The sequence below is a fragment of the Peromyscus leucopus genome, chromosome 14 (genome assembly GCF_004664715.2).
Source record: "Peromyscus leucopus breed LL Stock chromosome 14, UCI_PerLeu_2.1, whole genome shotgun sequence".
In the NCBI taxonomy this organism is placed as follows: domain Eukaryota; kingdom Metazoa; phylum Chordata; class Mammalia; order Rodentia; family Cricetidae; genus Peromyscus; species Peromyscus leucopus.
In genome coordinates, this window is record NC_051075.1 from 13,659,363 (window position 1) to 13,675,830 (window position 16,468).

General features: G+C 40.7%; 1 protein-coding gene across 49 annotated transcripts in view; it reads left to right on the plus strand.

Annotated features, from left to right (window-relative positions):
• Positions 1 to 16,468, plus strand: part of Nrcam (neuronal cell adhesion molecule) — a 280,815-nt gene that overhangs the window by 226,282 nt on the left and 38,065 nt on the right. For 38 of the 49 annotated variants that reach the window (XR_003735962.2, XM_028882713.2, XM_028882726.2 and 35 more), the window contains 7 exons: positions 7,039 to 7,182; positions 9,669 to 9,780; positions 11,278 to 11,444; positions 11,541 to 11,688; positions 13,223 to 13,347; positions 13,763 to 13,792; positions 15,476 to 15,577. Coding sequence is in view for 48 of the 49 variants with exons in the window: in XM_028882713.2 (XP_028738546.1) it covers positions 7,039 to 7,182; positions 9,669 to 9,780; positions 11,278 to 11,444; positions 11,541 to 11,688; positions 13,223 to 13,347; positions 13,763 to 13,792; positions 15,476 to 15,577 (828 nt within the window). In the remaining variant the exon portion in view is untranslated. The remainder of the gene's footprint in view (positions 1 to 7,038; positions 7,183 to 9,668; positions 9,781 to 11,277; positions 11,445 to 11,540; positions 11,689 to 13,222; positions 13,348 to 13,762; positions 13,793 to 15,475; positions 15,578 to 16,468) is intronic. The other 11 variants (XM_028882737.2, XM_028882720.2, XM_037210531.1 and 8 more) reach the window with 1 other exon arrangement.

Here is a 16,468-nt window from a genome sequence, read left to right on the forward strand (position 1 = left end):
ATTAAGATCAGATGCAAAGATGCTCTTTCCTCAATAAAGATACTATCATCCTTAGAGAACAACCTGGCTCCTGACAGTCTCCAGCTGAAAATCAAATATCACTTCTACTTCCACATAACCAAAAGGTCCTTTGAACTGACTTTCCTAAAATTGAGTCTTTCTCTGAGACAGAAGGTTCATCCCAGAGATGAAGATGGCTAGAAGATTTACTATTACTATGAGGAGCGACAACATGTTCCTCTTCACCAGGCACAGCAGCCCCAGGTTTATTCTGAGTAATTTCACCCTGTGCCATGAGTGTTTGCTGGAGTATTTATTAGGAGTTTGCTTATGTCACAAAGCACAGTAGTTATCAGATACTTGGACAGAAACAGCTTGTGTTTACTGCAAAAGAAAATATGTTCTTGGAAGAAAACTAAGTCTAATGAGGCCAGTAATTGGTACTGATATTTATGCTCCAATTTTAATTATGATCAGAGCAGGAAACGCCACAAATCTTACCTCATGGCCATTATATCAAGGAGATACTGTCACTCCCAGGGGGTTATGGTGACAACTGAGAGAGTGAAAGAAACTGAAAGATGTTTTACAGTACGATTATGGTCTTCTTAGGAATGCATATAGAATAATAAGAGTCATATTGAATACTCAGCATTTCTGCACCAAAGGGTTTGCTTTTTCCCAGCTCAGTGGTTTTTGGCGATTTATAGAAGGTTAAATGTGCTCCTGTGGTTTAGACTCAGCAAAAACAGACAAGTAGGAGGGAACATCCACCTAGCTGCTCAGCAGGAAAACTGAGAGAGCCAGGGGCTGTCGAAGGGAAAACCTCCCAGGCTTGGCAGTCAGGATACAGCCCTAAGCAGGGAAAATTGAGAAATTAAGTGATGAGGTTGATCTTTCCTCCTGATCAGTTTATCATCCTTCCAAATTGGCTCTCTTACTCTGCTTTGCTGCCATAACAAAGTACCTTGGGCTTGATAATTTATAAACAACAGAAAATTATTACTCCCTGTACTAGGGGCAGGAAAATTCAAGTTGAAGGCACCTAGTGGCTTCTAATGCTGGTCCTTCCTCTGTGAGTGTATGGGGACAGCAGGGACAGTCCCCCTCAAGTCTTTTGTCAAGGGGCACTGACCCTATTTGTGAGAGAATAGCCCTTATGACCTAGTCACCTGCCAAAGGCCTGAGCCTTTGGCCTAGGACCATCTTGAGTCTTGGGGTTCAACATATGAACTTGTGGGGGTTACCAACCTTTTCAACACCAGCATAGTAGCACCTGGGGGAACCTCAAATTCTATTAGTAGTTGTATTATGAGTTTTGAAAATGTCATCACATGCACTCCTCTTTACAGTTAAAACTAGAGGAGAGGGTGTTTGGAGAGGGCAGTTATCTCAGGGGAACAAGTTAGACTCTTCTACAATTAACCCCAACTCATCCAATTAGGTCCCAAATAGAAAGAGTTAGGATAAAATCTGTCAAATCAGATTCTAAGTCAGTTCATTTTTTTTCCATCCCCTAAGTATGTTCCCTTGGAAAAGAAGCAAAGAGTCCACATAGATCTGGTAGGAACAGCACAGCTCTTCCAGATCCAGGGTGCCCCATCTCAGGTGTGTGCAGCTCAGAACAGCCTCCCTGGTGGGCATTCAGGGAGGGGAACTATGTACAGCAGGGCAGCATAGCAAGTGTTCTTGCCCACCCTTGCTCTGGGGAGCTACAAGCAACTGTTGTCTCTGTCAGAAAGACGTGATGCTTCTTTGAGAGTGGTCGAGCTGGAAGTGCAAGATCTGTTTGATGAGCTGGAGGGGACCCTGCATGGTTCTTTCACCGTGTCCATCCCTGGCCCTCAGGACGTGGTCTCTGGACAGCCTCTGTTGAGTGTCTTCTTTGAATGGAAAATAAATCATAGACAGCTAAGTGCAAAGAGCTATGTATACCCCGATGTGTACTGGATTCCTTTAATCCAAAATAAAGTGTTAGGTGAGAAAACAAAGCACCAAAACAAAGCGAAAAGTCAGTCGAGGCTTGAAGCAGTATGTGCCATCTCCTTTCCACTTAGCAGCTGCCTTTGAGACTTCTGAACTGTTCTGGAAACAGGCCTGGTGCTCACCTCTCATCTGTAGTTTGTTGAGTTTTGCATCCAGGCCATGGAAGATAACAGAAAGATACAAAGGTAGAAACCATTGAGAAAACCATACAGTGTAGTGGCCCTGAATGAACCCTGAGGATCTCACCTTCAACAGAGCCCAACAGAGGCTCCAGAGGTTGGCCTGAGGCCCATGCTGCCCAGTTGTCGCCACCTTTCACCCAAGAGACTGCTGAAACTGTAGATGGACCAGCTGCTGGGGTGAAGGTTGGGGAACAGCTGTGCTTCTGCAGTGGCATCCTTCAGGGAATCAGGCAGCATCCCTGTCACGTGCCTCAGGTCTGCTTCTTATGCCAACCAGCAGAGACACAGTCAGAGACCCGTGTGACCAGACACATAGCCTGCCTCTCCTGTTTGGTGGCAATCATCCAAGGACTCTGACTACTTCCTAGGCTTCAAACTACAAAATTAGGACTATCAGGGTGAGGTGGAGGTAAGACTGGGTTCTGCTGGCAAAATGTGGTGTTGATTGTGAGCTTGCCTTCAGACCTGGAACCTACTGTTTTATATAATTTGTAGGATTAGCTCCAAAGCACCTGGGTGCACCTCTCACTGGCTTATAAAGCTATGCCTCATTTAGATCACCCAGGTACTTAAAATTCCTTGTCACAAACAAGATTATTAGACGCAGAATTTGTGCCTGAAACACCCAAAATATTTTTAAACAGTCTATAGTGGTCAGAAATTATGTAGCTATAAGAGACCCACAAGAGACCTCATATATGATCTGAAGTGCTTGAGAGAGTGCGAAGTTGAACTTGGAATCAGAAAGAGAAACTCTTTATAACCAGCAGCAAGAGTATTTCCCTGCTCTCCTAGAGAGCCAGTGTCCCTCCATTTCTCCTTTTTCTCTTTACCTTTCCCATCAGGGCCTGTGCCTTCCTTGTTAGTGGTCCCCAAGGCCAAGAACCTGAGCACCACAATCCCTGCTTCTGTCCTGGGAGGCAGTGAGAGGGACGATTACTTGCTTTTCCCATGGAACACATAAAATCTCTCCCTTTGTTAAAAGGCCCACTCAGCTCAGATCTGAGGAGGGATAAGAACCAACTTGGTAAGAAAGAGTGGATCTCTTCTGACACAATTACACATTGTGCTTGAGTAACACATGAAAACAGCCTGGGAATGGAGACTTAACCCAGAATATTTTCAAGATCCTGTCAAAGCTTCTTCCTTCCCCCTTCTCTTGAAGATAAAGGGCTCTGTTGGCAGGACTTTTTAGGATAGAATAGCAGGAGAAGGGAAATTCAGCTCTTTGCCAAAGCTGGGCTTTATGTCATATCCAATTGTTTATACTCCAGGAAATATTTCTAAAATTGACTAAAATCAGAAATCTGGAACATTAATTTCAAACTATTAAATTAGTTTGAATTTATTATAAATTTAACAAACTATTAAGTACTCCCATCTACAATTTTCATATCTAAAATGTATTTAGTATTTCATGAAATTCTAAAAAGAAATTATGCAATTATTCTAAAAGTAAAATTATACAATTGATATAAAAACATTTTAGAGATTGACAGTACTCAGTACTTATAAGACATTATATTTATTATTACTATAATTATTATTTTTATATTCCAGATATTGGAAACATTTACAGTCTTTGCCATTCCTTTCAAGAGAATCATATTTTTTAAAAGTTTTCTGAAGGCTGTCACCCCACTGTTAGACCTTACCCTTGGGGCTTAAAGTTATAGAGGTGGGATGTGGTTGTACACTCTTATGTTTCTTTCTTTGGTGTTTATTTGCAGCCAATGAAGTCTCTTGTTCCTAGAAATTAATTATTATTCCTTTAGATGATTTGAGTTTGCAAGTTGGCGAGTTATTCCCATCTGGTAGCCAGTGCACAGCATCCCAAGGTTCCCAACGGCTCTGTAGCAGTGACTCGATTTTGTGCCCAGCTACCCACTGAGCCACCATATGTCACTGCAGTTCCTAGATTTGCTTGCTTCTCTTGAATGACTGCACAAGGAAAACATAATGCAGACCCTCATGGAGAAAGAGAGTTGCTTACTCATCACCTATACCTCAAGTCCAAGTTTGTTTTATTCCTAAATATTATGCCAGAAATAAGTATCTGAAAACTGCTCCATTGAGAACAAATGAGGTAGATGTAGTCAGATGCCTCTGATACTGAAGAAAAGTGAAGCATGGGGCTGCAGGGTGCTTTGTTTGTGGTTGATGCATCTCCACTTGGGGAAACTGTCCTTATAGCTTTGCCAGTTGAGTTTGGTATTCATGGTAGTATCAGTTTTATTGTTATTATGGTGGTATAATACACACACAGCATAAAATTACTATCTTAGGGTTAAGAATATAGCTTAGTGTTGAGCATTTGCCTAGTATATTAAAGGCCCTGGGTTCACTACTGCTAACTTAACCTGGGAATGCACAGTAGAATGGTATTGTATACATTCACATTCATGTGCAACAATCCTCCAGATGATTTTCATCCCATAAAAATTGAACTCTATCCTATCAACCAGAACATGGTGGTATGACTTTAAGGTTTCAGATGTTCAGGGATGTGAGGAGGTCTCATTCTATGGTCTGTTACCCATGCTAAGAGTTCAGGTACCATGCTCTGCTAGTGTGTCATACTCATTACTGTTCTTCATTGCTGGGCACACCCTTGGAGGTGCAGTCAGGGTGGGTACCAAAAGCCCCCCAGACAGCCCTAACACTGAATGTTCAAGTACTAGGTCCATCTGCTTAGAATAATCCATAGAGCAAGAGTGGCCAGGGGTGCTATTCTGTGTCCCACCATGCCTTGTTAAAGCAATAAATGGACATCCCTTTGAGTGTGTCCATCAGAAAGCCCTGATGATAGAAGGTTTGGTAACCAGGATAAGGAACAAGGGCTTCCCTGAGGTGTACCACACTCTCAGATCTATGACTGTCTGCTGTACCTGTAGGTCACTTTCTGGGACAATGTAAGATATGTCCTCTGCTGTTATTTATTGATACATTCTATACCTTGTTGAAGGAATTATGACTCCTATTTGTATTCTGTTTGGAAGAATGTTTTCCTTTTGAAAAATTTTAATCAGAAATTGAAGATGTGAGTTAAGTAGTCAATTCAAAGAATCTTGGCATACCCTGTCACTAGCAGAACAAAAATTTACCTATGATGATTCTACACCTTAGCCATTGATTGTGCCAGACTTTTGGATACTAATTTTCTAAGACTATCTATTATGCTTCTTTAGAAATAAGGGCATTAATTATTCTCTGAGAGCTAGTTGAAGTTTTAAAAATCCTTGGAAGGTAAGTACTTGTCCTCTAGTTCAACTTATGATACATTGTTAGATTATTCTCATCTGGAACATCTAAAAGACAGTTAGGCTAGAGGTACAGTAGTCGGAATGTACAATAATAATAATACGAGCTCACAAAGATGTCTGTATCCCAATCCTTGGAACCTGTGAACATGTCACCTTACAGAGCAAAGGGACTTTGCACATGTAGTTAGGAGCTTTCTGTTTTGGAGATTCTGATTAATCTGCTTGGGGCCCAGTTTTGTTACATAAACCCTCAAAGCTGTTATGCCTCTCCTGGCTGTGGCCAGGCAGGAACGTGATTACAGAAGGATGAACAGAAAAAATTGACACTGATGGCTTTGGTGGTGCTGAAAAAAAAAAAAAGAACATACGGGCTAAGAAATTAGGAATCCTCCAGAAAGTAGAAGGAGCAAAGATGTGGATTCCCCTACAACCCAAAGAAGGATCAAGGGGTTCCTGAGACCCTGACTTTAGCTCAGTGGGATCCTCACCAGGCATCTGACCTGGGGAACCAAGAGGTAGTGGATTTTGTCTTGTTTCAAAATCCCAGATTTGTGGTAAATAGTAGCAGTAAAAAAAACATTACAGAATGAATGAACACAGTGCTTGGGCATGTACAACAGAGGAGGGTAACTATAGCTGGATTTATTTTCATTAAAGTGAGTTAATAATCCAGAGTGAGCCAGACACTTTTATTTCAGAGTGATAATGAAGTCTCAACACAGTGATACACAACCTTTTCTGGTTACCGTAGAAAAAGAAATGTGTTTAGAATGGATGCAAAGCCCCCTTCTGGTTGCCATGAGCAGTTTCAGGGGAAAGGGTGCTGTTACTGACTTTGCTTTTGATCAGCATGCTAAAACAAAGTATTCTTCAAATAATGTGGGGAACATGGTCTAGGGTTTAGCATTCAGAATATGAAATTTCCATGCCACAGCACAGCACTTGCACATTGTCTGCCTTGCTTTGGACTAAATCCTCTCACATACTGTATTACCCAGCCAGCTTCATCCAATTTCAGCATGGATCAATCCTGGTCTTAACATGTTTTAAGTACTTGAGGGATTTAGCTGGAAAAGGTCTTTAGGAGAAATTTTATACAACTGATTTCTCCTTCAGCCACAGATGTGTGTACAACAGGAAAATGGATATCCCCATGTTCCCGACTAGCATGTTCTCTATGCATGCCTTTATTCAGCTATTTGTTTCAAGAATAGGTCCTCAAAGGGGACAGGTTTGAACAAGCCAGCACATTTCTGCATTTGTTGATAAGCTGTTACTCCCTCCTTTGGATGATTAACTTGATCCCTTGTAAATAACTGGATTCTTTATGAACAGGATAATGTTTTCTCCTGAATTTGCTATTTTTGCCCAGCTTGGGCTTGATTTTCTGCATCTCTCCAAGCAGTCTTCACTGTTAAAGATCAATCCATCAAGGCTGAATGAACACTGTGCATATTTGCATGCATGTGCTTGACCACTAAACCCTGCTTGGATTCTTTTCCCTGTATTTCCTTCCCATTCGTGTAATAGATCTCAAGATTCCTACACTGAATATATATCTTTTAAGCAGCAAGAAACTTACACTTTCTATTTTTGCATCCAAACAGTTGCTCCCGATGACCCCAGCAGAAAAATAGATGGAGATACCATTATCTTTTCCAATGTTCAAGAAAGATCAAGTGCAGTTTATCAGTGCAATGCCTCTAACGAATATGGGTATTTACTAGCAAATGCATTCGTGAATGTGCTCGGTAAGTTCTCCCTTTATTAAAGATGTGGAAAGTTACATTAATGATTGCTGTTGTTTTCTACTCATTCATCAGAAATGTATTATGTCTTTGCTACCTGCAATGCATAGTGTTTCAAGCTACAAAGAATATACAAGGGTAGATAAGTCACAATCTTGCCTTAAGGGCCACTTTGGTTTGTGCTTGCAGTTCCTTTATACAGTTTTCATATGGCAGATTCTTTGCTGCAGGAACAAGCTGTTCACTAGTGGGTAGACTGTTAAACCATTCAAAATGAAAGTAGTGTTTGTTTCCATGAGCAATGAGTGTGCCCACTCTTCCATTCTTAGATAGTTGTCAGTCACTGTTCTATTGCAGTGACAAAGCACTGTGATCCAGGCAACTTATAAGAGAGAGCATTTATTTAATTTGAGGCTCACTGTTCCAGAGGGTAGTAAAGTCCATGACCATCATGGTGGGGATCGTGGCAGCAGGTAGGCAGGCATGGTGCAAGAACAGTAGCTGGTAGCTTACGTGCTGAGAGATAACTTGAATGGTGTGGGCTTTTGAAACCTCAAAGACTACCCCCAGTGACACACCCCCCTCCAACAAGGACACACCTCCTCATCCTTCCCAAACAGTTCTACCAACTGCAGACCAAGCATTCAAACATGTGAGCCTATGGAGCCGGTCTCATTTAGCACCACAGAAACTGACAAGTTCAAAAATATCACAATTCCAAAATAAAAAACTAAATGGTTAATCATACGGCTTAGCTCTTATTCAAGTCACAGATATGCATTGTTTCATGTGTAAAAATATGCTCAAAGAACCTTAAGGAACTATGATGTACTCAAGCATATTCTGAAATGGTTGGCTTATGTGAACACTATATCTCTCATATTGGGTAAAATTACCAAAAATTACATTTTTAAATTTTATGTAGGAATTGTTCTTGTGGTAGTAGAAATTATACTTGAATTCTTTCAGATAGTGTGTTCCCTTTCCAAACAAAGCTAACAAAAGGAATCCAACTAATAGTTGGCATTTTTCTTATGTATGAAGCAAAGGCCATAAGTCTCCCAGAAGCTCAGCAGTTGAGGTATTGGTGTATGTTGAGGAAGTAACTTCGACTCCTGGGTTTCTTTTCATGTTTTACTTCTATTAATTCAACATCCTCAGGTTTCATATTTCAGGAAGACCAATACAGTGTGTGTTACTTTGAGTCTGGCTTGTTTTGTTTCATACAATGTCTTTCAGATTCATCAGTATCACAAATATGAGATTCTTTTCTTTTTCTTTTCTTTCTTTTTTTTTTTTTTTTGAGACAGGGTTTCTCTGTGTAGCTTTGCGCATTTCCTGGATCTCACTCTGTAGACCAGGCTGGCCTCGAACTCACAAAGATCCGCCTGCCTCTGCCTCCCGAGTGCTGGGATTAAAGGCATACGCTACCACCGCCCGGCTCCTTTTCTTTTTCTTTTTTTTTTTTTTTAAAGAATTTTTATTTATGTTTATGTCTGTGTATCTATGTGGATGCCTGCCATATGTGTGTGGGAGTCTGAAGATGTCAGAAAGGGCATCTGATCCCCTGGATCTAGAGTTACAACAGATGTGAGCCCCTTGACATTGCTGCTGTGAACTGAACTTGGGTCCTCTGAAAGAACAGCAGTGCCCTTAACTGCCGAGTCACCTCTCAACCTTCAGCTCTCTTCTTTTTTTAAGGCTGAAAAAACACCCATTTGTATGTCTTTTTGAAGACAGGCATTCCAGCAGGTATTAAGTGATACATTCCTGTGGTTGAAGTTTGTGTTCCTCTTGATAATTAGTGATAGCAATCATTTTTTTAAATATCTCTTTTGGCCATTTTTGTGTCTTCTTTTGAGAAATGTGTATTTGGATCCTTTGTCCAGTTTAGAAAACAGTTTGTTTTCTGGGACTATTGAGTTATTTGAGTTCCTTATACATTTTGTGTATCTCTTTTACATCAGGCATATATGAGCAAGCATCTTCCCCTAGTCTGTTTTTTCTCTGCATTCTGTTGCTTCCTTAGCTGTAAAAGGCTTTTTAGTCCCCTCTGCTTTTCTCTGCCCTCTTCATGTGTCCCCAACATTCCCACCCACTAGAGTGACGATGGATCAGTCATTCAGCAATGACATAATTTCCTGCCAGACACTGCCATGGATAAAATGATTATATAAATGCATTCTTTCACTACAAGATACCTAGTGTTATAACAGATACAAAGAAGTGAATCCATAATGAAACAGCATAAGGAACACAGATTAGTTAATCAGTAATTGACTAACACCTGAATAACATAATGAGCATGAAGGAGGAGGTGTTTCTTCTATCTTGAGTGACTACTGATGCCACAGATACAGGGCATATGGGAAAAATCATGGTGGTTGTACTTTTTCACAAACTTTAAGGACCTTAAAACAAAGTATGATAAGTATACTGTAAGCCTAAGATGCATCTAGTATTTATTATACCTTTCTAAAATGTTTTAGCTGAACCACCTCGAATTCTCACATCTGCAAACATACTGTACCAGGTCATCGCAAACAGACCTGCTTTGTTAGACTGTGCCTTCTTTGGGTCTCCTCTGCCTACCATTGAGTGGTAAGTAGTAGCTCTATTTCTTTTTTCATATTTAATTCTAACTATGTCTAGTTTTAGTCAAAAAGCAAACAGGAAAAAATATAATACACAATCCATCACATTACTAGTTACTAAATTCATTTACTCTTTCTTAAATATTTATTAACTACCCACTCTGTGGGTATAATAAATGTTTTCACCTATGTAATAAGTATATTACCAGAATGCTCTATTTACTACAAAACTATATAGAAATGATTTTTAATATGTAAGACTACTGTATTTCACAATGCCATGGACATTGCCTAGAACTTTGTGAATCGTGTCTGAAGGACTGGTTACGAAACCTGTTCTTGATAATAAAATAGCGTGGGGTTGGGGATGGAGAGTTAAAAATACTTGTTGCTCTCACAGAGGACCGAGGTTTGGTTCCCAGTACACACCGGGTGGCTCTCATCTCTCTGTAACTCTAGTCCCAGGGGATTCTATACCCATTTCTGACCTCCCTGGGCACCAGGCATGCATGTGGTGCACATTCATATAACTGGGCAAAATGCTCATTTCCATAAAATAACAAATCTAAAAATGGCATAGAACTGGAGGAGAGGTTGCGTGGGCACAGAGAGGACTTTTGGCTTGATGCTTCATTAGCCCAGCAGAGCTCCTGTGTCCTCCTCCCTCTTCTCTGACCATCCAAGTTCACACACCAGTCCTGGGAGGAGTCCTTCAGCTGCAGCTGGTTTACTTGCTTTAGAAGAGCTAGACAGGACAGGGGAGATGGGCAGCTGCTGAGAATGTTTGAAGAAGAGTTAGAGCAGATCTGTATTGATCAGCAGCTACTGACATGAGAGGGCCAGCAGGGTTAGGATTAAAGAGAAGTCTCTCCAGATGCAACCTGAACTCCAGAGAAGAGAAACAGGGACACATAGACTGCCTAGTGAAGGCGGTGAGATTAACAAGTCAGACTGACTCTGGCCCTTTTCGTCTGTCTTTGCTTCTCCCACATCACATACATGCTTTCTTTTCATTGCTAGTCATACTTTTAGAGTTTAATTCCCAGCCTTGAAATCAAAATGTCTTTAAAATTTAATCTTACCAATGGGAGAAAAATATAATAAAAAGATCATCTCAATTTTGCCTATTTTATCATCTGTTTAAGATGAAAATAGGCAATGTCTTTATTCAATTATGTATCTCATAAAAATTACAACCCATTATACTTTGTTGTTCTAATTCTGCAAACTCCACTTACTCTTGCGTTCTCCTGTTTTATGTGCTTTCTTTTCACTTTCCCCTGACATGTCAGAAGAAGTGTGCTTGTGGAATACCTTTCAGGTTTTGGACAACGTTTTTGGTCTTATAACTTAAAACGTGAAATATCAACATATGTTTTCATCCCCACTGTACAAATAAGCAGAAGTCCAATCTCTGCAGTCATTCCGAATGCCTTTGACCTTGACACTTGCTGCAGACCACACTCTGTTGTGTTTTATTCTCACTCTAACTTTTGTAATGAAGGTTTAAAGGAACTAAAGGAAGCGCTCTTCATGAAGACATTTATGTTTTACATGATAACGGAACATTAGAAATTCCTGTGGCCCAAAAGGATAGTACAGGGACATATACATGTGTTGCAAGAAATAAATTAGGGATGGCAAAGAATGAAGTTCACTTGGAAATCAAAGGTAAGACATAGTTGATGAGCGTTTTTCAAGTATTATATGATGTAGAGCAAATTCTCCAGCTTGGCCACAATGGATAACAATAACTTTGAATTTTAGATCCAACCAGGATCATTAAACAACCTGAATATGCAGTCGTGCAGAGGGGGAGCAAAGTGTCCTTTGAATGCAAAGTGAAACACGATGATACCTTAATCCCCACCATCATGTGGTTGAAGGACAACGGAGAGCTGCCCAATGACGAAAGGTATTTCAAGATGCTTTCTTCCCTCTTCTTTCTCTCTGTAGACTGCTCTTGTGACAAAGGGTTACTGATACCATGTTTTCAGTGTCTGAAGTCAGCTGTCTGAAAAATTATGAGATGAGCATTTTCTTCTTACAGTAAAATGCTTAGAACTTAAAGGGTATTGAGTGTTTGAAACAAGAGCCTGAGAATGTCGGTCTTTGTCTGTTGATCTCCCATGAAATTCGGGATGGAAAAAGCCCTCCAGACTTTGGACAGCATCCATGGTTGTATAATTTGAATGATGAAGTCTCAGCAGATGTTTTCATCTCCACACTACAAATAAGCAGATATCCAATCTCCATAATCAGGGCCACACCTGATTCTGCCAGTGTTTTAAAGAGTATGAGTTTTGAATTTGAATACTGAATTGATTTTTTTTTTTTAATTTTAACCTAACACCTGAAGAAGGAAAATAAAATCAAAGTCAAGTAAACCATTTAACAGGGCACATTCGGTCCTATAGCTTGGAATTGAAGGAAGATCACGGTGTTTTCTACCTGGGGCCCTCGTTTTGGCCTAGAAAAAACAGCTGCGTGTGTGATTTTAGCCATTCGAGTGGACACAAGTGATACCCACTGCTAGGAATGCTGTGTTCTGATGGAAATGGTTTCTGTGGTTTGCTTGCAGCTGACCTAAACCTGGGATGACTAAATGGTACACTATTGCTTACTAATGATCCCATAATAACTTTCTGGCCTTTCTCTCCATGTGCCCAAAGTACAAGTTTCCATCTAGTCAATTTTCTATGTGAAATCTGAGGTGATAAAGAGAAGAGAACACAAAGAAATGATCACCAGTTAGACCAGCGGAGGGTAGACTGTAAGTTACTTAGAAGACAGATGACAATTTATGCATCCTCCTTGGAACCATATGCGAATCCTGCGTGCATGATGCAAGTAACTTCTACAACCTCTTAGTGGAGATTCCTGATCTAGCGACAAGAGAGATCCCAGTGCTTTCATTTCGTTTCTGCAGTGGGCCTTTATACATGTGGGGAAAACAATAACAGCACAAAATGTCTGCATAGAATAGTAACTTAAAAAAAAAACTGCACTCTGATGGAAATTGAGTGGAACAAAATAACCACAAAAGCCTAACTGAAGCACTCTAGTGGGGGTACATCTAGAGCCACCCATCTCACCTCAGGATTCAAGCAGTAACTTTTATCAATTAAAAAAACAATTGGCATATAGTAATTGTACACAGTCATGATATACCGTGTGATTTTTGTCCCTACCCCAGGAGGGTTGCTGCAGAGTCTCCTAAGACTCCAGAAGCCTGGCAGAAAGCTTGTTAGAGTTAATATCCCTCCTAGCCTGAATGTTTTCCAGGTTTATTAATTATTCAAGTGATATATGGGGCTCACTCTAATTGCTGAGGTGTTTACCTTTCTCTTTTATCAAGTCCATCAAGATGCTTGCCTGCTGGGAAGGCAGTCTTCAGTCAGCTGTGTCTTTATGTCATTTCGACTGCTCTCCGTGTGTTCTGTTTACAGATTCTCCATTGGTAAGGATCATCTGGTGGTAACTGATGTAAGTGATGATGATGGAGGGATGTATACGTGTGCGGCCAACACAACGCTGGACAGCGTTTCCGCCAGCGCTGTGCTCCGGGTTGTCGGTAAGAGCGAGAATGAATACAGCACAGCCAGGCTCTCCGTATTAGGAGGGGAAGAAAATTGTAGAGGCTGAATATGTGTTTGTTATAGTTTCCTAGCTACAAGGGTGGGTGCTTTTCTCCTTCCAGAGATGCTTTTCAGGAGACAGTTTCCATATAAATTTGCTCTGTGTAGACATACAGACTGTGACAAAATGGTGATGCTCATATAAGTGACATTTATAAGAAAATTAAGAGAAGTAACCTAATATAGAGTCAGCGGGGTTTTGTATTCCTGAATTGTCACTGCCTACCTATCAGCGCCACAGCTCACAGCTAAGTAGAGAGCTTAAAAAAATAATATTGTGTTGCTTCTGTCTTCTTCTATGTCTCCATTGCTAATTTTGATTAAAATCCTTTCTATTAATGTCCTTTCTAGCTCCCACTCCAACTCCAGCCCCCATTTACGGTAAACTAATGAGTCTTCTTTTTCTGTCTTCTGTTGAGTAACTTCACACATGCAGACATCGCTTTCTCTTCGCTGTCACATCACTGCATTTCTTTACAGAAAATGACTGTCAGTTATCATGGGCTTCGTTTGCCGTAGTCAATTATTTCTTAAAACCTTATAGTGTAGTGTAAGGTTGGACTATTTTGCTCATTGTATTTCCAGTTGTTTCTAAAATTTTCATTTGCTATTATAAAATTATTCCATCATATACAATCCCTCTTTGATAGTTTCCTTGTATGGAAGCATATTCGTTTATCAAGACCTATCATCCATATTTTACAGAATGAAAAAGCCATTTCTTAGACTCTTTCTGCCAATTGGGTTTTACTTGTCTCCTAAGATTTGTTTTGGAACTGGGGAGATGACTTAGTGGATAAAAGTACTTGCTATGAAAGCAGGAGAATGTAAATCCAAATCCCCAGTAGCCATACATAAACAGAACATGCCAGTAACTCTAGTATTGGGGGACAGAGACAGGCAGATCCTGGGAGATCACTAGCCAGCCACCTCGCAGACATCATCTTCTGTATTTTATGTGCTCAGACATGAGTGTGTGCATACCCACACAAATACACAATATACAAATATAACGCACCAATGATAATAATAAACATAAGAGAATACTATTTTGTTATGAGATTCCATTTCTGAGCAACATACTCCCAGGGAAAACATGGGTGTTTAGAACATTTGACTTTTATGTCTGAGAAAACCTACTCATTTTGTGTTAAAAGAAAAGTCACTAGGGAATGAACAAAAGAAGGGACCTACCAATGTTTTGTTATTTTTTTTTTCTTTTGAGTCTGGAAAATAATCAGAAATTATCTCTAGAAATTTTTTTGTTTAGGAAACTCATCTTTATTCAACACACAAATACAAAACATAATTTTGTGGCATAATCTTAGCCTGATTTTCACATAGAAGAACTAATCAGTCATTGTAAAACCTGCCCTCTGTGAACATTTAACACTGCCTTACTGATGAGAAAAAAAGAGCCCATATATATGTCTGGTCTCCTAGAAGTCAGACACACTTCCAGGAGCAAAATTTAAAAAAAAAAACAAAGCCTCAAGAAGAGAGTTAACTCTCAAGAGCATCATTCTAGCAGGCAGCCCTGCTTCACGGTAACCTTGGTTCCAGCAGTTGCCTGAGAGGAAGCGAACCTGTGCATTCGGAGAGCTCCCTACCCTTAAAAACTGTCCTCAGGAGCCTCCAGATTGAGTTTCCACCGAGCCTCGGGACACTGACAATCCTCTGAACAGCGCATGTCACTCACCTGCATTTGTCTCTCAGCCTTGACTGTTCTGCTTCCCTTGTGTTCTGCTGATGCTCCTTTCTGCTCACGAGAGGACACACACTGAGCGTGCCGAGGACCCTTGCTCTGCCTCAGTGGATTTGGCAAGCAGTGATTTTGTGTGTCTTGAAAAGCAAGTAAACAGAACTCCTTGATGGGTTGGCTTGGGTGTGCAGTGTTCTCAGCAACCTCAGTTGTGTCTCTTTCATTTCCATCGCATGCTCACAGACCAACAAGAGTGATGTGTCTCTAAAGTGTCCCTCTGTGCATAGCATCACAGATAAAGAATGAAACTGCCTTTTAAAATGAGTTAAACACTTGTGTATGTGTGTGTGTTTGCTCCACAGATGTCCCGAATCCTCCCTTTGATTTAGAACTGACCAATCAACTTGACAAAGGTGTTCAGCTCACATGGACTCCAGGCGATGACAACAATAGCCCCATTACAAGTACGTCGTGTGTTTGCTTTATGGTTGGTAAACTTAATGGCTATTCCTGAAGCAATATCTCTAACAGTTTTATGATATACTGCTGTAATTCCTTGCAAATGCATTTACTGGCATTCTGTTCATCACTGCTGTTAGAACCACAATATGGTGCTCTTCAGAGATGGAGCTGCTCCTAGACATAGCTTCTGGCACAACTAATTAATTCCCAAAAATGTTAATTAAGCAAACAGACTATCATTTGAGTTTAAGATCGTGAAGAATCGCCTTACATGTCTGCCACTGTCCTAGTTGGGGTTTCTATTGCTGCAACGAAACACCGTGATCTAAAGCAACTTGGGGAGGAAAGCATATTTGGCTTGCACTTCCACATCACTATTCATCATTAGAGGAAGCCAGGACAGGAACTCAAGCGAAGCAGGAACCTGGAGGCATGAGCTGACTCAAAGGCAATGGAGGGGTACTGCTTGCTGGCTTGCTCCTCATGGCTTACTCAGCCTGCTTTCTTATAGAACACATGACCACCAGCCCAGGGATGGCATCACCCACAATGTGCTGACCCCTCCCCATCAATGATAAATTCAGAAAATGCCCTACAGGCTTGCCTACAGCCTGATCTCATAGAGGCATTATCTCAATGAGGCTCCCTCCTCTCTGATGACTCTGGCTTGTGTCAAGTTGACATAAAACTACCCAGCACAGACACAGTAGAGAAATGTATTTTGTTAGTCAGTCATTTAATCCACTGCTTCTTGGAGGTGCTGAAAGGCTAGTCTAAACACTGGGAAACTGAACTTGGTGCTCTACTACAGACCTACAGTTTGTGATAGAATTGCTCATACACAACAGGTCTTCAATTTCTAACATGGGTGGGTTTTTCCCATTGTCCTTTGC